Source organism: Sceloporus undulatus, chromosome 1, assembly GCF_019175285.1.
Source record: "Sceloporus undulatus isolate JIND9_A2432 ecotype Alabama chromosome 1, SceUnd_v1.1, whole genome shotgun sequence".
In the NCBI taxonomy this organism is placed as follows: domain Eukaryota; kingdom Metazoa; phylum Chordata; class Lepidosauria; order Squamata; family Phrynosomatidae; genus Sceloporus; species Sceloporus undulatus.
Window position 1 is genome coordinate 148556264 of NC_056522.1, and position 23238 is coordinate 148579501.

At 42.3% G+C, this 23238-nt stretch overlaps 1 protein-coding gene across 1 annotated transcript in view; it reads left to right on the forward strand.

Moving 5' to 3' along the window:
* The first annotated feature begins 2251 nt into the window (after positions 1 to 2251).
* The window catches only part of TRIB2 (tribbles pseudokinase 2), a 32744-nt gene continuing 11757 nt past the window's right edge, over positions 2252 to 23238 (forward strand). The window contains exons 1-2 of the mRNA XM_042454309.1: positions 2252 to 3056; positions 10025 to 10317. Coding sequence (XP_042310243.1) covers positions 2736 to 3056; positions 10025 to 10317 — 614 coding nt within the window. The 5' untranslated portion in view covers positions 2252 to 2735. The remainder of the gene's footprint in view (positions 3057 to 10024; positions 10318 to 23238) is intronic.

Sequence of the window (23238 nt, forward strand, 5' to 3'; positions counted from 1 at the left end):
CTCTTTAATTGTGATGTGTGTGTGTGTGAAAATCTTCCCGCGGTCGTGCGACTTTCCCGGGATAATGACAATTTTAACCCCCCCCCCCATATCCCCCTATGTAATAAACCCCTATGCTGATACTTGGAGAGAAGTAAGCAGTGGGGTCCCACTGGGTTCTGTCTTGGGCCCAGTGCTGTTCAACATCTTTATCAATGACTTGGATGACAGAACTGGGAGCACACTTATCAAATTTGTAGATGACACCAAACTAGAAGGAGTAGTTAATACCTCAGAGGAGAAGATCAAAATTCAAAATGACCTGAATAGACTAGAAAGCTGGGATACTGTATCCAGTTCTGGGCACCACAATTCAAAAAGGACATTGAGAAACTGGAGCATGTCCAAAGGAGGGTGACTAAAATGGTGAAAGGTCTGGGAACCTTGTCCTATGAGGAAAGACTAAGAGAGCTGGGGATGTTTAGACTGGAGAAAAGAAGGTTAAGAGGTGATATGATAGCCCTGTTTAAATATTTGAAGGGATGTCATGTTGAGGAGGGAGCAAGCTTGTTTTCTGCTGCTCCAGAGACTAGGATCCAGAACAATGGATGCAAGCTACAGGGAAAGAGATTCCAGCTCAAAATTAGGAGGAACTTCCTGACAGTAAGGGCTGTTTGACAGTGGAACACACTTCCTAGGAGTGTAGTGGAGTCTCCTTCCTTGGAAGTCTTTAAGCAGAGGCTGGATGGCCATCTGTCAGGGATGCTTTGACTGAGAGTTCCTGCATGGCAGAATGGGGTTGGACTGGATGGCCCTTGCAGTCTCTTCCAACTTTTTGATTCTATGAGTCTAGGACCTGGAAAAAGGAGGGCTGGCTCTTTCCTCCCTGCATATAAATGTCCATTTCACACTTCTGTGTCCTGCTCGAAATAGAGGACCTTTGGTAACCCCTCCTGGGCAAAAGGCTGAAATGGAGGACGCGCGGCGTCCTGGAAAAGGAGGACGCCCTGGCCAGCCTGGCTTTTTCCTCCTCCTTTGCAGTGAGGACACATAGCCACCTTGGTTTGGCCTCAGCCAAGATAAGCTCCGCTCCTGACACAAAGGCTCTTTCACCTCGTTTCCCCTGCAGCCTTTCATTCAGGACTAGGAGGAGAAAGAAAGAAGCAGAATGGGGGGCGGGACCAGGGAGGGAAAGAAGGCAGCGGATTGGTGGGCCTCTGCTGTGATGGGCAGCTGGGTGGCCCAATGAGGAGGCCGCTGCAATTGGGGCGGGTTGGCCTCCCTGGGAGCCAGTCTGCTAGTGCAGACAGTGTGAGTCAGGCAATCCCTATCTCTCTCTCTCTATATATATTTCTTCCCTTTCTTCCCCCTTCTTTGCACGAGGGGCTGGCTCTCAGTGCAAATGCACCGCTGGGAGCTGCTGCAGGAGCAGCAACACTGCTGACACTGGGAAGAAAGAAAGAGAAAGAAAGAAAAGGAAGGAAGGAAAGAAAGAAAGAAAACCCCAGCCACGTAAGACGCTATTAATAGGGGGGAAGAGGATGCCTTGCTGAAAGGGTTTGGCTGCCCTTTCCCTCCTCCTTCCATCTCTACCTCTAGGAAATAAGGACCTGCAATACATCCAGATCTCTTTTTTAGGTGTGTGTGTGTGTGCATATATATATATATATATATTGCACACAGACACATATATATATATGCATCTAGATATTTCCATGTGATCCAGGCTGCATCCACCTTCTTCGCATCGCAGGACTTTGGGACAAGACAAAAAAAAAGGGGGGGGATCCTTTTCCCTGCATCATCATCACCATCATCGTCCTTAATATTCTTCTTCTTTGGTGATTTTTCTCTCTCTCTGTTTTTTCGCTCTGCCCAGAAGAATGGAAAGGAGGATGGAAAGCTGAAGGCTCTTGTCCTTGCTTGCACTTTTCCCCCTGGTTTTGCCTTTGGTCGCAGAGAACGGAGGAGGACATAATAACGACAATAACAGTAACAGAAACCTCCACCAAGAGCCTCCTCGTTGTGCAGGATCTTTTGTGCCTTTTCCCTGCCTTTGCCTCCCTCGAAAAGGAGCCAAAGGCAAGAAGAAGAAGAACAAGAAGAAAGGGATCCATGGCGAAATAGTCTCTCTTCTCACCGCCTTCCTCTGCTTTTTTTGTAATTTTTATTATTATTTTAAGGGGGGGGGGAAATCTTATTTTTTTGTTTTCCCTTCTGGAAGTTTAAATGCTCCCTCGTCGCCTTTCTGGATCCAAAAAAGGATCCGACGCCATCTACAGTTAAAAAGGAAACACCAAAAAGAAGAAAGAAAAAGAACAAAATCATCATCATCATCCTTTTCAAAGAGAATCGTGTCTCCTTTTTATTTTTATATTTATTTTAATATATATATATTTTAGTTTAGGAAACTAAAGGGGGAAAAGACCCTTTGGTGAAGGAAAAGGAAAGCTGGGAGATTGGAGAGAGAGAGAGAGAGAGAGAGAAGAAAAGGAAACCCTGGGGCTACTCTTGCCATATTTTGGGGCATTGTAACAACAGTGTTGCCACAGTTTTGTTGCAAAGACTGGGATCTCTCCTCCTCTCCAAACCTTGGACAAAAGGCCACCAAAGAAGGGAGGAAGGAGTTGTTGTGCTTTGTGGTGCCTTTTGTGTGGAAGGTGTGTGTGTGTGTGTGAGAGAGAGAGAGAGGGGGGGGGAGCTCTGGGGTGGGGGTTTCCTGGGAGGCCTTGCCCTCTCTCTCTCTCTCCATCCCCATGAACATACCAAGGTCTACCCCGATCTCCATCGCCCGCTATGGAAGGCCCCGGAGCAAGACCCAGGATTTCGAGGAGCCCCCTCCTCCTCCTCCTTCGACCTCCTCTTCCTCCTCCTCCTCCTCCTCGGTGAGGCCCGGCAGCAACACCGACTCCAGCCACAGCTTCAGCCCCAACCTCGGCTCGCCCAGCCCGCCAGAGACTCCCAGCTTGTCGCATTGCGTTTCTTGCATCGGGAAGAACCTGCTCCTCGAGCCTCTCGAAGGGGACCACAGCTTCAGAGCAGTCCACCTGCACAGCGAGGAGGAGCTGGTCTGCAAGGTAAGCACTTCCCTGCCTTCCTCCCTTCCTTCCTTCCTTCCTCTCACACACAGAGGCACAAAGCCAGGACCATCCAAGCAGTGATGCCTCCATTGGGCCAACCGAAATGCACAGTTGCATGTTGCAAGCTTGCAAAGTCACACTGGCTTCTTTGTCAGGCAAACAGGATACACACAGTCTCTTTCTTTCTCACACACAGACACAAAGTCACATTGGCTTCTTCATCAGGCAGGATCTTAGAATAGAGTCAGAGAATCAGAGTTGGAAGAGACCCCAAGGGCCATCCAGTCCAGCCCCATTCTGCCATGCAGGAACTCCCAATCAAAGCATCCCCGACAGATGGCCATCAAGGCTCTGTTTAAAGACCTCTAAGGAAGGAGACTCCACTACACTTTTGTTCCACTGTCAAACAGCCCTTACTGTCAGGAAGTTCCTCCTAATATTCAGGTGGAATCTCTTTTCCTGTGGCTTGCATTCATTGCTCTGGGTTCTGTGTCTCTTTCTTTCTCTCTCACACACAGAGACACAAAGCCAGGAACATCCAAGCATTGGGCCACCAAAATATGTTGCAAGCTTGCAAAGTCACACTGGCTTCTTCTTCAGGCAAACAGGATACACACAGTCTCTCTCTCTCACACACACACTCACATGCAGAGGCAGGCTTTGGAGCCTTTTCTCTGGCTGTCTTGTGTGCCTTCAAAGTCATTTCCGACTTGAGGTGAATCCCCCTCCCCCTTTATCCTGGGTCCTTTTCCTGACAAGGTTTCTCAAGAGGAGGTTTCATGGGAGGCTGAGAGAGTGTGATTTGTCCAAGGTCACCCAGTGGGTTAAGCCTGACTCACATAGAGGCAGGCTTTTCACTGGCTTTGTGTGTTGTGTGCCTTCAAGCCAAAGAAAAGCTTCAAAAGCCTGCCTCTCCATATGAGGGTTAACCCACTGGGTGACCTTGTGCAAGTCACGCTCTCTCAGCCTCAGGGGACGGCAATGGCACCCCCAAAGAAACTTTGTCAAGAAAAGCCCATGATAGGAGCCACCCCCTCCTTCTGAATGAGGCTGAGAGAGTGTGACTTGCCCAAGGTCACCCAGTCGGTTAACACTCACACACAGAGAGAGGCATGCTTTTGAGCCTTTTCTTTGGCGCTCTGTGTGTGTGTGTGTGTGTGTGTGTGTGTTGTGTGCCTGCAAGTTATTTCCTACTTGTGGTTACCCCTATCATGCGGTTTTCTTGACAAGATTTCCATACCTTTACTTTGCCATTTGAGGCTGAGAGGATGTGACTTGCTCAGTGGCTTAACACACTCACACAGAGAGGCACACTTTTGAGCCTTTTCTTTGGCTGTGCGTGTTGTGCACCTTCAAGTTGTTTCCGACTTATGGCAACCCCTATCCTGGACTTTCCTTGCAAGGTTTCTTCAGAGGAGTTTTGCCCTTGCCTTCTCCTGAGGCTGAGAGAGCGTGACTTGCCCAAAGGTCACCCACGAATGAGTGGGGAATCGAACCCTGGTCTCCAGAGTCCTAGTCCAATACTCAAACCATTATACCACACTAGCTTGCTTTCTTTTGAGAGGAAACAGGAGTTGTGGAAGATGTAGGCCAGAGAAAGCCATGAAGCTGAGGCCCTGGGTGAGATTGTAATTTAAAGGGAACAACAACAGCAACGAAACCCCTTGCCTAACACAACCAACTTTTCAGACAATGGCCACGTTGTAACAGTGGCCCAGAGCCAAAGCAGAAGGGGAGGAGGGAAAGTTGTGTGGAAAGGCGAGATGCCTCCCTCCACAGACATAATCTAATTTCCCTCCATATTTTTCAGAATGCCTTGCTAAATTCTCAGCTGCCCTCACAGGATATTTCAGTTGCCCTGTGCGGTGTGTGCTTAGTGTAACAGTAGACAGTCCTACTGTGCGGCTTTGTCTTAGGCGCATGGAACAGCATGTGGGACAGCAAAACACGTGTGGGATAGAGTGGTTGTGGGTCTTAAATTCACTGGAGTAAAATAGACCTCTTAGGTTGACACATGTCTGTTTAATAATATCCTGAATCCACAAAGCAGGGGTTCACATCTAGGAAACCTATCTAGTGCTAGCTGTGCTGGCCCTATAGCAAAGTAGAATAATGTCTAAAATCCACAGAACAATTATTCCCATCCAGGGGTAGCCATGTTGGTCCTATCGCAAAGGACAATAACATCCCAAATCCACAAAACAGGGGTTCACATCCAGCAAACCTATTCAGGGCTAGCCGTGCTGGTCTTAGCAAAGTACAACACCCCAAATCCAGAAAACAGGGCTTCGCATACAGGAAATCTACCCAGGGTAGCCATGTTGGCCCTATAGCAAAGTACAGTAATATTCAAAATCCACAAAACAGCGATTCACATCCAGGACCTATTTGAGGTAGCCATGTTAGCCCTATAGCAAAGTACCATAATCCACTCTGTACAAAGTACAAAATCCACTTGTATTATTGTGCTTTGCAATAGGGCGAACACCACTTGATAGGTTTCCTGGATGTATATTTGCAAACAATCCTCATTTACCCTCTCTAGCAAACACTCCTTTCAGAATTACCTTTTAAAAAAAGATAATAACTATCCATACATATGTTTCCTAGAAGGCTGAAAATATCAGGACTTGGTCGATTGCTACTTTTTTGGCCTCTGGCTTCTCCTGCTCCATTGTGAACTGTGGGGGGGGGAAAGGAAGCCCACATGCTCCCTTTCGCTCACAGGCGACACACTGTTTCCTTTGTTCCTAAACTGCTGTGGTGACTCTTCCCGTGTGCCTTGTGCGCCAGACTTGGGCTTCCAGCCATTTGAGCTCTCAGGAAGAGGGTGGATTGCCTTGCTCCCAATGTCTAGACATTGTTACAAATTATATAAATACAACAACCCCCGAGCCCTCCTCTCCAAAAATCCAAATCCAAATCCTGGAGTTGAATTGGCATGTAATGAGCAATAGACATATCGACCCTCTGAAATAATAATTCCAAATGCTTGGGCACCTTCCTGACAAGTGGATGTTTATATTTAGATTCATATATGGTAGGGGAAAAAATAAATTAACGCTCCCTGGTTACTTGTTAAGGCTGGCTTTACATGGCAGTCGAAATGTCCTGGTCACCCATGGGCCGTGAACTCTGAGGCTTTAAGGAAGATTTAGTTCTCCCCGGTTTACACCTGATTATGTCAAAGCCAGTTTCTGACCTTGAGAAGCTGGCTGCAATGTGCTAGAAAGTGGAGTTATTTTAGTGTTATGTTAAATACATGCCATAGTTTTTCCAAATAGATGCAAATCAATATATTCTAGCCTCCTGCTGTGGGGAGAGATTAATATAAAAAGGTGGAGGAGAAAGGGCAAAGCAACTTCTCTGCTTGTATTACCAGAAACTAGTCATTATTTTATTTTACTTTATTTCAATTTTAATTCACCTTCAGCCCACCTCTCCCTGGAATCATGTTGGCCCTGTATAACACAGTGGAGCAAAAGTCTAGCTCCTGTAAGAGTCAGCATCTTGCGTTGTTGTCATGTCTTTTTAGTATTAGGAATGTTTTTTGAGATCTGAGGATGCCTTTGAGCATGCTTTGTAACTGTAAAATGAACAGCATCTTAGGAAATGTTTCAGCAACCTCACTTGCACATTTGAAGCAATTCATTCATTACTTTGGATGTGTCTCTCTTGCTTAAAAGCCTCCTAAATAAATACCGTCCCACCTTACAGTGCTAGTAAAAAATTCTGCTATTTTTTGTCTTATTAGAAATGGGCTTGTGACTTCCTCTTGCCATCTCCCCAAGTCATGAGGACCAGATAACAAAGACATGCCAATGAGTCCAGATTTACTGTGATTGGCACCCCTTAGTGTGCATTATATCCTACCAGAATCCAAGGGATTGCCAATGACTTCTTGTTGCTGGAAATTACTACATTTCCCTACCTTTTTAAAAAATAAAGTCACATGTTCTGATTCTGCATAAAAGAACAGCTAAGCCCTTGTGAAGTCAATCCAAAATGACATTTTTGAAATGGCTGTTAGGGAGGAAATGCCACTTGTGGAAGGATTACAAATTGTAAAAATACTTGAGGATTATTACATTTCCCAAGGAAGCTTGTAAAGGTGAGGAGAATGGCAGGGACAGGGGTCTATTTTCAGAGCTTCAGGAACATTATTTGATGTGCTGACATAGAAGAAATTGAGTTGCCCTTGGGAAATCCAGCATCATGGTTTCTCCTTTTCATATGGGCAGGTTGACCTGTTAACCTACTTATGGGAAAGAGTCCTTGCTTTGGGTGCTAGGAAGAGAAGGGTGGGGTAGGGGTTCATGGAATACTAAAGCTTGCATTTCTAGAAACCTTTTTGATTGCTCCCGAGATGACTAAATCAGTACTGCAATCCTATGCATTTTTACCTGGGAGTGGGACCCACAGAATTAGGGGACATTTATTTCTCCATACACATGGAGAGGACTGTGCTGTAAGTCTTTAAGGAAAGTGATGTCCTGTTTCAGAAAATGGCACTAGTTAATGGCTTTAAAGCAGGGGTAGGCAACGGTGGTCCTCCATGTTGTTGGACACCAGCTCCCAGCATTCCTCCTCATAGGTTATTATACTGACTAGAACTGATGCGAGTTGAAACTCACCGGCGTTTAGAGGGCTAGAGTTTGTTCAGTTGTGCTTTAAAGTAGGTGTTCAGGGCAACAGAGATTGATGCCCATACAGTGGATCATTGACATCTGCAGTGCCCTGATTCCAGGACCCCCATGGATACCAAATTCCATGGATGCTCAAGTCCAGTTATATACATTGAGGTTGTAAAATGGTGTCCCTTATCTAAAGTGGCAAAATCAAGGTTTGCTTTTTGGAATTTATATATTTTAAAAAATACTTTCAAGCTTTGAATCCGTGGGTTAAAAAAATCCTTGAATATAGAGGGCTGACTGTATTCTTAAATTATAAGAAGGAAAAGTAGCTAGTCCCATCTGTTTTTATATTGTGCAACAGTGTTAGCTAGTGTTCTTCATAACAGCACTATTCTGTTTTTGTAACTTTCTGACCTTCATTGTTGAGAGACAAAGGCATGGGGGGGGGGAGCTGCATATACCAAGAATGAAAACCTTTGTTGTTATATTCCTTGCGTCTTCTTACTGCACTGCAACCATTATTCTCAATGAACTCTTCCTGTTGCCTCGAATCTGTGTGTGCTTTCCAAATGTCTCAAGCACTGATTCATTCATAATCACTGGATTAGCGTGACATTTTTATACTGGAGTTTCCCGTCATGCTTTATGCTTTCTTACCATTCATTCACAAGATCACAAGGTGACATGGCTGCTGTTGTAAGAAGCATTTCTTTGTTTCAAAGACACACAGATGAAACTCTGAAATTGTTTTAAACAACCATAAATTATAAAGGTATAGCTTCATTGAAGATTTTCTTAAGAATGCAATGGCAGCCGGGAGAGGCACAATCTGATGCCAGGGAGAGTTTCCATTTGTTCAATAACATCCTTGGTCCAGGAGATAGCCCATGATGTCTCTCCCACAAAGGAGGATGAGGCACTGCAAAATGTAGGACATTCAGGAGAAATGTAGGAGATTACAAAATACAGTGGTGCCTCGGGTTACGAAATTAATTCGTAACGCGGCCGCTTTCGTAACCCGAAAAGCCTTCGTAAGCCGAATTGCCATAGGCGCTAATGGGGAAAAGCCGCGTTTCGTGCGAAAAAGCCGAAAAAAGCACCAAAAATTTTCTTCGTATCCCGAAAAAACATTCGTAACCCGGAACAATGATTTCCTATGGGATTTTTTCGTATCCCGAAAATTTCGTAACCTGGGTATTTCGTATCCCGAGGTACCACTGTAAAAGCTAAAAACATTGATATTAAATATAAATTCATGCTTCTTAGTCATGCTCAGAATGGAGGACATTTTGGAATTTCTCCTGGGTTTGAAATGTATGGTATGTCCTGGAAAAGGAAGGCATCTGTGCTCACCCTGATATGCTAGCAAGACAGCAGGAACTTGGATTGATCAGCTAAAGTGCCAATCTCTTTTGGTATTCCTACAGAGAGGATGTGGAAGCGGCCTTTGGCTATAATGCAGAGTGGTGCCATTCATAGCAGTGTGGTCAATGGGCCAGTGCTAGTTCAGGAGCCATTAGCTTTCAGTTGTAACCAGTGGGGGCAAAGATGGAACTAGGTTGTGTTGTGTTGGGATTAAAAAATTGCAGTCCCCTACATCAGCATAAAATACACTTTCTCAGAACATGGCTGGGGTGCATCACAAGCTTTGTCAGAACCCTTTTCTTTTGTTGAAGCCCATTGGGAAGTGAGCAATGCAAGAGCCCTTTTGTGTGTGTCTCAGTTTACATATGAGTGAGTCTGTGTGTTATTTGCTGACCTGTGGCCTTTGATTTGTTTTCTCTGACAATCTGAAAGTGAAATTGGCTTCTCTGACTCTTTTCACTGCCAGAGAATAAAGGCAGGCAGGGTGTATTATAGATAAGTAGTTGCAAGCTTAGATACTGGTCCAGTTTTGCCTAGTATGCAATGTATTTACCAGATGATAGGGTCCTTTTTTTATGGAGACCCTCAAGATTTAAAAGGTTAACTCTCCCCTGTTAATGGGAGAACACAGGCCATCAAATTTCAGTACTGAAATTCAATTACAGTACTAGGCTTTTGGAGGTTTCTAATATGTTTGGTTGTAGACAGAATTGTTTGTTTTTAATTTACATAGTAACAAGAAATTGGTCCATCCCTTCTCCTCCCAGCATTTCATCTATCCTTTATGAAAAATAGGTTGTAAAGTGGGGGGGGGAACAATTCTAGGTTTCATAGGGAAATAGTGCCTGTTAAAGTCTGAGCATCTTCTATTTGATAGATTTCATTTGTTCTAGAAATGCCTGTCAGCTACAACATGTTCCCCTCTAATTCTCTAATCCTTTCTTTTATTGCCAACTATGTCTCTAGGTGTTTGATATTGGCTGCTACCAAGAATTGCTTGCACCATGTTTTTGTCTGCCTCCTCATGACAACATCAACCAAATCACTGAAATCATTCTTGGGGAGACAAAAGCATATGTGTTCTTTGAGAGGAGCTATGGGGACATGCATTCCTTTGTTCGTACCTGCAAGAAGCTGAAGGAGGAGGAGGCAGCCAAACTCTTCTACCAGATAGCATCTGCTGTAGCGCACTGTCATGACGGCGGACTGGTACTGCGGGATCTCAAGCTGCGGAAATTCATTTTCAAGGATGAAGAAAAGTAAGGAATCTCTCCTCCTCCCTGACCCCCCTTCCACCGGTCATGAATACATTGTGAATGTCACCTTGAATGGGTTGTTTGTTGATGGCTAATTCGGCCATAGATTCTTTTTGTAATTCCCCCTACTATATTGAAATGGAGGAAATATTCAGACATGTTTTAATGGAGACTACGTGAAGAGTGTAGCTCATCTCAAACATCTGTTTCTCTAGAGAAACTGATCTTTGGGGTGAGGGAGAAGCCACCACCTTGCTAAAACTACTATATATCATGTAGAAATTTTAGTAAAAAAATTGACCCCAAAAAACTGAGTCAGCTTATCCATGGGTCAATGTAAGTACAGTACTGTACTTTAACCCTTATTTTAAAAAGGGAACCATCCCCCCGGTTAAAGACAAAGTGTAATCTGTTCTGGAAGCACTGACCCTCCTCTACTCTTGAATCCATCCAGCCTTTAGTGTAAGTATAAACAGTTGTGCCTGCTGGATTTTTGTATGTTCTTTGGCATTGTGTTCCTTTGCTTGATCCTTTACATCGTTTGTTACATGCCCCTTGGTTTTATCCTTGACTTATCCATGGGTGATATCAAAATCCATAATTTTGGCCCCAAAACCTGCCCTCAACTTATACATGAGGTTGACTTATAGTTGAGTATGTACAGTAGGTCTGAATGTGGTTGGTGTCTCACCAAGAATCATTGTGGAAACTCACTTATACCAGCCTGAGTTTCAGAAGAGAACTGAGTGGGGATATATAGAACAATAAAAACATAGCTTGGTCAGTTAGTGGGTTTGTACAACTCTATGTTGCTCTTGAGGAATAGTTTTATCCATAGAGCTGAAATTGGAACACAAATATATAATTTGAGCCGAGGAGGCGTTCCCCTCTTCTCATTCAGTCAGGTTCATGGGAAGGGTGCATCACATTGTTCTGTATTCACTTCTAGTGAAAATATAAAATATATAGTTATTATGTACTGATGAGCCCCAATCTCCCTAGCCAAAATTTAGGTGGGGTGACTCTACAACCCTCTTCATTGTGTAGCAGGAACCAGGTACTTAACTGGGTCACTAAAATTGCATCCTTGGCCATTGGAAGAGATAATACATTCCAAATGTTAAAAGATCATTTTCTGGTTCAGGGAATTGGTGAGCCCCCAATCATTCCTCAAGAAAGGAATTTAAAGATCTGAATTTGAGACTTTTTACCTGCGGTAGCCTGTGCTCTCAGTAGAAGTTGGAGAAACTCAGACCCACCCACTTGGAATATATGAACTACTAGTACTTCTTACATAGGAATGGTGAACCTTGCAGCTCCCATAATCCCTTGCCTTTGGTCATGATAACTACAGCATAAAACATCTGGAAGGGTAAAGCTGATTTCATAAGTCTGTAAAATTTGACTGATGCCACTCTATATTTTCAAAGTGTTGAGGGGGACATAATCTGGTAATGTAAACCACAGTGTTGTACAGTCTGAATTCTGGCCCATTTGTATCTTCAATTAGTTCTCCAAGGGACTGAGTTTGTACAGAAGTTTCAGTTTGGGTTGGAAGCTTGGCATATATGCACACATACATTTACATAACATTAAGCTCAACTGAAACTGACTTTTTGTACTTCTTATATGTAATTAATTTACACTTGTTAAGATGGGTTCTTAAGTTTAGGTAGAGAAACAGCAGAAGATGAGGAAGGACATGGCTTATGTCTGTGATTTTTGAAAAAAACAACAGATTGGATTTAAGCTGTTCACAATTTCTAGTTTTCTTTTGTGTGTATGTGTGAGGTTTACAGCACAAGTAAGCAAGCAAGCGTGAAAGAATATATCTACTCATCTGTGTGTTTTGGGATTTAGGAGATGAGAATTCACTTACTTCCTCTGCTCATCAGTTTCCTAGAATATTTATATCATGCATGATATTTACATTGCTAATGATAGTAGGCACAACACTCCTGATGGGCTTTATTTCTGTTCCCCACATGTAACTATAGGGCTGTCTTCTACCTTGTTAAAGCAAGGTATTGGTTTTCTTGGTCATTGTTGGTGTTCAGAGATCTTTACTCAATTACTTAGAAGAAAATTAAACCTTTGTATTTCTTTCCTTTGAGTCTGTTGATATTGTGTGTGAGAGAGAATGAAAGAGAGCGCTTCCTTTTCTGACTAGCATTTTGTGTAGTTTTATGCATGTTCCACATCACTAATTTTCTTTCCACCCCTTAGAGCTCTTGTATTCTCTCTGTTTCCTGTTGATGACTACTTTGCCTACACTGATTTTCCCTAGTTTCTATTCATTGTGTGGCTTAGGAAGAGAGTACAGAGCTGTTATGCTGTCTAGGCTGCATCTACACTGCAGAATTAATGCAGCTGACACTGCTTTAACTGCCATGGCTCAATATTGTGGGATTCTAGGATTTGCACTTTTGTGAGATATTTAGTATTCTCTGTCAGAGAGCTTTTGTGCCACAACAAACTACAATTTCCAGAATTCAATAGCATTGAGCCATGATTGTTAAAGTCATGTCCAACTGCATTACTTCTGCAATGTGGCAGCAGACTAAGGTGTGAAACAAACTGCCCCGAAAGGGTGGGCCAGAGGGGGCCGGTTTTTCTCTGGAGGGACGCTGCAGCAGCCAAGCTGTGTGGTGCCCATCTGCCCAAAAAAGAACCTGGAAAAAACAGGTTCTTCTTCGGATGCCACACAGACGTCACAAGTGTGCCATTGGTGCACTCGTGATGTAAGCAATGCACAGCGACATCTATATGCTGCATGTCACTTACGGTCACGATGGTGGCGAGACTGCCATTATGATGACACTGTGATGTGTTAGGGTTAGGGACTGTGTGGTTGGTGCACGATCTCTAACCCTAGAATCGCCACCTGGACACCGCTTCTTGGCGTTATGTGCTGAACCTCAGTGTGTATCTTGGTGTGTACTGTTCTGTATTTTGGCTTTTTAGAGCCAGAGTGATGTAGTGGTTTGAGCATTGGATTACAACTTGAGAGACCAGAGTTCAGTTCCCAACTCAGTCATGGAAATCCACTGGGTGGTCTTGGGTGAGTCACATGTTCTCAGCCGCAGAAAACCCCATGATAGGTTTGTCTTAGGGTTGCCATAAGTCAGAAACAACTTCAAGACATACAACAACAACAACAAAATGGCCTTACTTATGATGCTATGTACTGGCACACAGTGAGTCTCACCTATGTTCTACAAAATACTTGTAGACTCTCCTTTCACTGGTATATGAATTGTAATCCATAGTACTGGAGGATCTGGTCTGCAATTTGAGACATTTGTACTGAAGGGTTAGATCTTGGATATTAATAGAGCTTGGAGGAGTTATTTTTTGGACAATAACTTCGAGAATCCTCCAGGTGGGATGATGATTGCTTAGAAGTGGTAGGAGAACAAGACAAATAATAGCTAATAGCATGCATTTTGTCTAAAAACTATGTGTGCCATCAGTAAAGAGTGAAAATAGGCAACTTTAAGCTTGCATGCAGCTTAAAGACTGAAAGAGCTGAATGCAAGCTTAAAGTTGCCTATTTACTGAAGGATGGTACCTAAGTCTTGGTTCTGTTATGGTTTTGGACAGGTTTTTTTGGCATTTTTGACAATTATATCCCAAAGTGTGGATGGAGTGTGTTATAGGTGTGCCGGTTCATGGTAGAAATCAAAATTGTATGTTGATGGCAAAGTATGGATCCCGAATAATTATCAAGTTTGTTGATAGAAGATTGGGCCAAGGTGTTAGGTCTGAGTGAAATCTCTAATTAAACAAGTTTTTAAATGAAAGAATTAGATTTTAAACACTATTTTAAACTTGTTTTGAGTAATCACTTTTTTCTTCTATGGCAAGTAATTTTCCTGCCAGCAAATTATTAATGTTTGAAGAGTGTTTTAAATCTTCAATTATATTCTAATATTAGCTGTCATAATATTTTACACTTAAAGCTCTTGCTTGTTAATCACTCTTGTTACCAAGATTCCCCCCCTCCCAGCCTCCCCTTCACCATTTTGCATTCTAGGTATTGGCTGACACTTTTTTATGTGAGAAATTTGTCTCTAGGCAGGTGTTGAGAATGGCTTGCTGTTATATTTTGTATTACTAAAGCATCAGTACAGTACATCAGAAGGAATTTGCTGATGTACAGATGCACTACATCTCCTGGGTCTAACCATGGGGACTGGTCATGTTTGCAGATCCAGTCCCAACTGGTGTCTTAAACAGTTTGTATAAGAGCCAAAATCTCTGTGACAACAAGAGTCTCAAAGAATAGTTCATGACCTAAGCAGACAAATTAACTCATACTTAATCATATCTAGGCACAAAAACCTGGGAAGTAAAATTTCTTCCAGTGCAAATGGAATCTAGATCCCCAGAGAAGGCCCTGGAAGATGGAGATGGAGAACAGCTGTGCCATTTGCAGTGCTTATCCGACTCTTTGTGTTATGATTTGACTACTGGAAGGCAGCTCCTGTACCAATGTGACCACTTATAAACTAAGCCTAAGAGGCAGTAGTAGTGTAGCATGCTGTATGTTGCTTTACATTTCTTTCAGACAATGGCATGACTAGTTTTAAGATCATTCTAGGTTTCAGTTTACTTGAAAGTGGCATGAAAATAACCTTGACCCACAAAATCCAAGAAGACATACAAGCTGTTGCAATCCTTAGTGGTGGCCAAGTGATAGATTTATTTAATTTTTTATTTAATTTACATGCTACCTTTCATCTAAATTAGGCCCAAGGTGGCTCACAAAACATAACTTAAGAACAGTACAACATAAAAAATAGAATTAAAATTAAAAACAGAATTAGATTTGTCATAGAAATCACTTTGGTTTTATCAATTTGACATTAGCTTCATCCACTTGCACACTTTTGAAGTCACATGATTTAGAGTGATTTATCATTGTTGAAACTCTGGAAAAGAGATTTTTTAAAAAAACCACTAGGAAGAATGGGTAGTCCTGTGGACATATTTTTAAAATGCAATGTGAAACTGAGATACTTAAATGTTTTTTGTCTCAGAATTGATATTTATTTATTTATTTTCAATGTGTGAGCTGCCTCGAGTCCTGGTTTTGAAGAAAAGGTAGTATGTGTGTGATTGTTTGCAAGAAAGAAGAGGAAGTTATTTTTCAATTAATATCCATCACAAACTCCTTGCTGTTCTTATATGATTTATCCTGTTAGCAACCCTGCAGAGTAGGTTACTGTTATTCCCATTTGTACTTTTATGAACTGAGGCTGGCAATTCCTGGCCAAAGACCAACCATGAAGTTTGTACCTTAACATACATCCAGTCCCAAAATTCTCAGTTAGAAATGAGTTACATTGTCATCTGGATTGCACAGAATTAGTTCTAGATGCAAAGATCAGATGGTAGCACTAATTATTTAGTTGCCAGAAATATAGTTTCACTGACGTACAGAGCTGAACCCTAAAGTTGAGGTCCAAGCAACTGATTTCACAATCGGCATGCCAGATACAATCAGAAAAATGTGACACTTTTTGTTCTGATTTTGGGAGGCTTCTGTGGAAAGTTACAACAGAATCCCAGATGCCTGATTGCTGGAGTATCTAGAAATTCTCTGTCAGCATCTAAGAATTTGGGGAGATATCTTGGATGCTGATATTGAATTTCTTGGGCCAACCAGGCAGCTGTGATTCTGTTGCAACTGTCTTCAGAAGCCTTTTAAAATCAAACCAATTTTTTGTATTTTTTTTTTCACTTTTCTGGCATCCCAGTTGTGAAATTAGTAATTAGTATAAAGAGGGAGCTGCTTTTTCTCCAGGGAACTGCAGGCAGGGAGTGTACTGAGATCTCCCCACTCCATCCACACAGGCAGGATAGAGGGAGAAGGAGAGTGACTGGTCCAGAGTCACCCAGTGAATTTTATGACTTTGTGGGAACAGGGACATAGATTTTCCAAATTCCAGTCACACACACTCTGATACCTTGGGCAGTGGTATTCCCACCAGTGAGGGTGGGACTTTCGGGAAGGACTTCTGGTGGAGTTTTCAGGGTGGGGGGCTCACAGGACTGCCTGTGTGGGCCAGAGGGAGCTCTGTGCAGGCCCCAGGAGTGCCTGTGCTACCCAGAATGGTGTCCGCTTGTCCTGGAGTGGTTCCCCAACAGGCCCCAGGAGCTCCTGTGCAGCCTGGAACAGTGCCCATCTGGCCCCAAGGGGTTCTGTACAGGCCCAGGAACTCTTGCGTGGCCCAAGGCGCTCCCACACAGGCCCCAGTAGTGCCCGTGCAGCCCCAGGAGCTCTTGCACAGGCCCAAGGCGGTCCTGCACAGGGTGAAACAGTGCCCACATGGGTGGGGAGCTGGCTGGGTGTCAACTCCCTTTCTGGGGTGTCACCCAATGTGGCTGGCACCCCCCAGGGATGCTACTGACCTTAGGTTTGAGGCTGGCATTTTATCTCATTGTTCTCCCTGCCGCCTGACTCCCCTAGACGGGCTATTTTACATGTACATGTATGTACCTTCACATTGCCTGTCAACTTATGGTGGCACCATGAATTTCATAAGGTTTTCTTAGGGAAGGAATCCTTAGAGATGGTTTTGCCAGGTCCTTCCTCTGAAACAGAGCCTATAGCATGTGGTATCTCTTGGTGGTCTCCCACCCAAGTATTAACAAGGGTTGACCTTGCTTAGCTTCCAAGATTAGACAGGATCTGATGTCTTTAAGGTATTTATGCTATTCTTCCCTTAATTGAATTTAATTTCAGTGTCAAAGGTTAATTTCAGTGTCTTAAGATTACAGTGTACTACAAAGTCCTAGTTCCCACAACAGCTGTCCTGTGACAGATGGGGAAGGGATACCAACTGGCATGATGCTCTGTGAATCAGTTGTCCTATGGACTGTGGCACCATCCCTGTGTCTACCTACTCCAGAATGGGCTGTTTGGAGTCATAGGGTTTATTACAGCCTCATGCACTTTGTGGGTTTGGCTGATTCAGCAGAAATGACAACAGAGACTTCAGAAATGTGAGGTACATGAGGATGAATACAGTGGAGAAATAAACGAAAGATCTCTGTTTCTCTTTAAGCCAAAAGAAATCGTTTTGCAGGCCTTCAAACTTAGTTCATATTCTGAGAGATGATTTCCCCTGGTTTTACATTGCAGCAGTGCCTCTGCTGTCAACTAAGTGGTGGTATTAGTAATGATTTTCCTATGTCTTACTCTCTTCTTTCCTTTATTTTATCTCCACCTGTGTTTCTGTCAGTGTATTTCCTTTGTTCGGTTTGATATTTGTGCAGGAGCCATGCCCTGCATCCTTGAGCTCCCCTCCCACAGACACTGAGGACACATTGGTTATAGATGTGAAGATGAATATACCGTATTAACTCAGAACAGAGAGGGAAAGTTGCAAGGTCAAATAGAGTAGCTCCTTAGCTCTCAAAGGTGAAAGCAGAGATCAGGTTTCAACCTAGAAATAAATGCTTTTTGTAATTAATTTTGAATTTGCCAGCATGTGGGAAGACTGTTTTTTGTCCTCCCAGGCAGTAAATCTCATTTATCAAATGTCAAGGAAGGAGAGCAGTTATGCAGCTTTATTTGACATAAAAGTTCACGCTGCATTTTCAATTAACAAGTGTCCTTTGGGATCCTAACATCATGCTGCAGACTACCATCATAATTGTTGTTGTTATATTGTACATATGTAGTTTCTACAATATCTTTACCAACTATATTGCTATCAAATATATTGAAATTTCTTTATATATAAAAAGCCGCTTACCTGAATGAGATTTTTGCCAGACCAGTCTCTGAAGTTAGTGAGGTACCTTATTTGTAACTAGCTATTTTAATTTAGTATTTGATATGTATTAAAAAAAGTATAAAGCAGTAGATAGTAAGAAGTGCTGAATAAATACATTCTCAACCAGATGCAATGCTGCAGGAAGTCAAAGAACTACAATTTCACTTGTTTCCCCATAGAACATCCATTTGGGCTTTGGAAATAATATTCCTTGTGTCAGGAAATTCCCAGTGTTCATTTACTGAAAGCTAAAGAACAGTGAGCTTGCAGTTCAGTCTGTTGTAGTCGGGTGATTACTTTACCACTGTTCTCATTGCTGTAGAACAGAAGTAGGGAATTCATTCCCTTCCAGATGTTTTAGGATTGCAGTCCCCATGTGTCCAAGCCATATAACTAAAGATAAGGGATGATGGATATCGCACTACCAACACCTTCCAGAACCTCACATTCCCAAACCCTGAAACAGTGCTTCATGCTGGATGGATGGATGGATGGATGGATAGTGAAGGGTACCTTCCCACCATCTCTTTATTCAGAGCTTCCTTTTCAGATCATGTTCATTGCTTTTTGAGACATAGAACCAGAACAGATGGCTCTTTAATGTTATGGTCTAGGCAGCTTCAGAATGTGGTGTTTATACACTGCACCCGGAAGTCGGGTGGCTGCCCAGACATGAGTGGCTTCAAGATGCTCTGGAACACGGCATTTACACACCTCACACTGCCAGAGCAGCATGAAGATGGCTTTGAGCTTCAGTAGGGCTGGGAAAGCTGACTTTTTTCAGGCCCAAAAAGAAGTGGATCAAGGCAGATTGGGGCATCAGTGTGTGGTTGCCACGACCCCAATCCATCTTTGGCGGAGGCAGCTTCAAGCTTTCTCTTCTTGCTGGTCTGTTCCTGGTCTGAGTAGAGAATTCTCTTCTAAACATTAACACTCTTGTCCTCACTTTGTATGTGCAAAACATTCTATGTATTCCACCACATGGAATTGCCATCTAGAATCAGTTAAGCTGTCTGCTAAGATGTTAAGGATCATTCGTTCTTTCAAGAGTGCCTAAGGACAAATGGAAACCTTATATAATATCAGCATAGCACAATTCAAGTGTGCAGAATGCCTCATGTATGTTATCTCAGGTGTCTTTTAAAACAGCTCTGTAAATAAAAGAATAGAGATAGAGAATTAAGGAGCCAAAGCTGGAAGAAAATGAGGTTTTCCAAAAGCCGACAAGTAGGCTTGTGGCTGCATTGAGATTTGGCTCACACATTTTGCAACTCTATTAGTAACCTTTTGGACTGCAACTCCCTAAATCCCCCATCGATTAGATCTGAGGAGCTGTAATTCAGAAAGTTAGCTTTCCTAAGCTTGGTATGCTCTTTATGTATTTGCATCATAACTAGGGCAGAAATACATTCACTCTCCATTTCTACCACAGTCATTTGTTCTTATCAGATCTTCAGTGTATTCCATCATGAACAAAAGCAGAAATTTTAAAGGATGGTGCATGGAGAAAATATTTTGAGGCATAACCCCTACCCCACCTCACCTCAGGGCTTACTAGTGTTTAATTCTTGCATTCCCAGTTACAACAGTGTTGAGAATCCTAGGTCTTATCTGCACTGTAGAAATAATGCAGCTTGACACTGCTTTAATTGCCATGGCTCGATGCTATGGAATTTTGAGATTTGTAGTTTGTTATGGCATCAGAGCTCTCTAACTGAAGGCTAAATATCCCAGAAAACTTCAACAACAAATCAGTGGGAGGAAACTATGATTTTTCCTTTTTCCTCTCAGAATTATGTTCACATAAATGTCCATAAACGATTAAAAATGCATGCATTTGAAAAATGTACATAAATGTATTTTAGTCAATAGGGAAAATGTGTAAAAATGCATTTGTTGTTGTTGTTGTTGTATGCCTTCATGTCATTTCTGACTTAGGGCGACCCTAATTGGCCCTTATCATTCGATTTTCTTGACAAGATTTGTTCAGAGGAGGTTTGCCATTGCCTTCCCCTGAAGCTGAGAGCATGTGGCTTGCCCAATGTCACTCAGTGGGGTTCATGACCGAGCTGGGAATCAAACCCTGGTCTCCAGATTCGTAGTCCAACACTCAAACCACTACGCCACACATATGTGGAAAAAAATGCATGAAAATGTAAACAGGTAGGAAAGTGCATACCAAAATATGCTTCAGTTTCCATGGGGGAAGAATAAACAAAGTTCTGCATCATAAGTCCCTTAGAAATCATCACAATAAGGGTGGAAAGAAAATAGAGGATGGGTTTAGAGAAACGCAGCTTCACTGAGACTGAGAGATTTTTACATTCTTGCTTCCTTCCTCAGTATGCCTCTGAGACAACTGAGCACTCTTCTTTGCACTGAGTCCCTTTGGAATAAGAGTTGGGGGGGGGCAGATCAAAAGTGTTATTATGCTCCTGTGTTTCTCTCCTCTCCTCTCCCCCCCCCCCCCAACTAGTGTTGCACTCTGCCAGCAAAGAGAAGGGAGTATTAGTGGCAATCACATTCTGCTTGGTAAGTGTAAATGAGGGATAGGATTTCCCTGTAAGTCAGAAACTCTTCATAATCCTTAAATTCCTTCAGGGAGAATAATGCAAACCACTGTGATTTTGGATGGGGAGGGCAGATGGGGGCCTCTAGGACATGGTGATGGTTCTCCAGAAACAGATGCCAACTCAGAAGTTTGTAATTGAAGGCCTTTCTGGAAGAGGCTTAATTGATCAGGTTTTGTTACATTGCTAAAGAGCCAAGTCTGAATGCACTCAAGTAATGAATGGCATATTGATAAGATTTTCAGAATAGTATTGTTTTTCCTGGGCTTCCCTGACGGTTTCTATGGGGACAAAGACGCATTTCCCATTTGAGTGCTATTTGCTGCCCTCTGATTGCACTTCTGTGGTTTCATTCACCAGTAATGGGAAAGCATTCATAGGCAGAATAGCTTCCCCTTTTTAAAGAGCAGTGATTCAAGCTTGCTTCTTTCCCTCTTCTCTAAAGCATTAGACTAATGCAGGGCTCCAGCCGTGATCTGATAGATACATAATGCTGTCTTTCCAAGTGTCTGTTCCATCTCCAGCTTCTGAATGAAAATGATATACTGTAATTACATTGGCCTTGACAAAAAGCTTTGCACTGCATGGGAACTTTTACAAAGTAGATCTTATTTAGCTATGGAAGCCCATATTTATAAATTAATTTTAGTTCTGTGGTCACAGTTGGAAGAAAAACTGCAAGCAATGGATTATCTTATTTTTTTTAAAAAAAAACTTGTCTTAAAAATGTGAGACTCAGGTTAAGGGAATCAAAATGTGTCTTTACAAATGTGATAGGTTAAGGGAATATGATATACCATATAATTGAAAGCAGAAAATGAAGACGCTCTATTCACTTGGCAAAAACTAGAACAGATACAGACTGCGGTACAGATCATGAACTACTACATATCTATCTATCTGTCTATCTATACACACATCCATATACATATACAAAAATAGAGTAAAGCTGAAGAAGAAAGCAAAAAGTCATCATACCAAAATATGATCTGAACAATATCTTAGTGGAATTTACTGACAATATAAGAAATAACCAGAAGAACTATGGACAGAAGCCAAAGACATAATATAAGGAAGAATGCAGGAAGACACTATTGGTGACAAAAAGGAAAGAGAAGAAACAATGAATAACAGATGAAATGCTTCAAGCAGTAAAGGAAAGAAGAAAAGCAAAAGAAAAGGGAGATAGAAACAGTACCAGAACCATGAATGCAACTGTACAATTGTGCTTGTACTAGTGTAGAATAATAAAGAGAACTACTATAACAGTCAATGCAGAGAAACAGAAAACAACAACAAAATAGGAAAATGGGAGACCTTTTCCACAAGAACTGGAAACTTAAAGGGAGTTCAGACCAAGGGCTAGGAGGTTCTATAGCAAGAAAAGAACATACTACAAGATTAAGGAAAAAAAGTTGGATGCAATATACAGAAGAGTTATATAAAAACGATGAAAAAATGAATGACACATAGAACAAAAAACAAACAAACAAAAAACATGAAGATGAACCCCAAATTCTAAAAAGTTAGATGGAAGCTGCAATAAGAGAAATTGGGGAAAATAAATCGCCAAGAAAAGATTATATTCCATTTGAACTGCTACAATCCATACAGACAGAATCAAATCTAGAGTTAACTGATGCATGTCAAGAATTATGGAAAACAAAATGGTGACTGGAAATGATCACATACAGCCCCATCCACAAAGAAGGAGATACAAAACATTGCAGCAACTACAGGACAGTCGCATAAAATTCCAAGAATATGAAGAAACAGAATGGTTCCCAGTTGGCAAAGCAGTCAGGCAAGACTGCAGTCTGTCATCCTATTTGTTCAACTTGTATGCAGAAAATATATTGCGTGGAACAGGTCCAGATTCAGAAAAAGGAGGAGTGAAGATAGGAGGAAGGAACATCAACAATCCAAGATATGCAGATGACTAGCAGAAAACATTATAGACATGGAACAATTACTACGGATGGTCAAAAATGAAAGTGCAAAGTCAGGCTTACTGCTGAACATAATTACATAAATTCAACCTAGACAATGAGAAAATCAAAATAGTTAAAGAGTTCCTTGGATCAAAGATTGATCAGAATGGAGATGGCAGCCAAGAAATCAGAAGAAGACTAGGAATGGGAAGGGCAGCTGTGAAAGACCTAGACAGGATCCTATAAAGTAAAGATGTACAACTGAGCACTAAAGTCAGAAACGTCCAAGCCGTTGTATTTCCCATTGCCATGTATGGTTGTGAGAGCTAAACAATGAAGAAAGAGGATAAGAAGAAAATGAAACTCATTTGGCACATGGTGCTGGAAAAGAGTGCTGAGAAAAGAGTGAACAGACAAAACAACAAAGAAATGGGACCTTGAACAGATCAAACCTGAAATCTCCCTGGAAGCCAAGATGATCAAACTGAGGCAGGCTACATCATGAGAAGGCATGACACATTAGAAAAGACAATAATTCTGGGAAAAGTAGTAGAAAAAAGAAGACTGCATGCCAAGTGGATAGGCTCAATCAGGGAGGTCACCAGGGACGTGGCCAGGATTTTGGGAAGAGGGGGG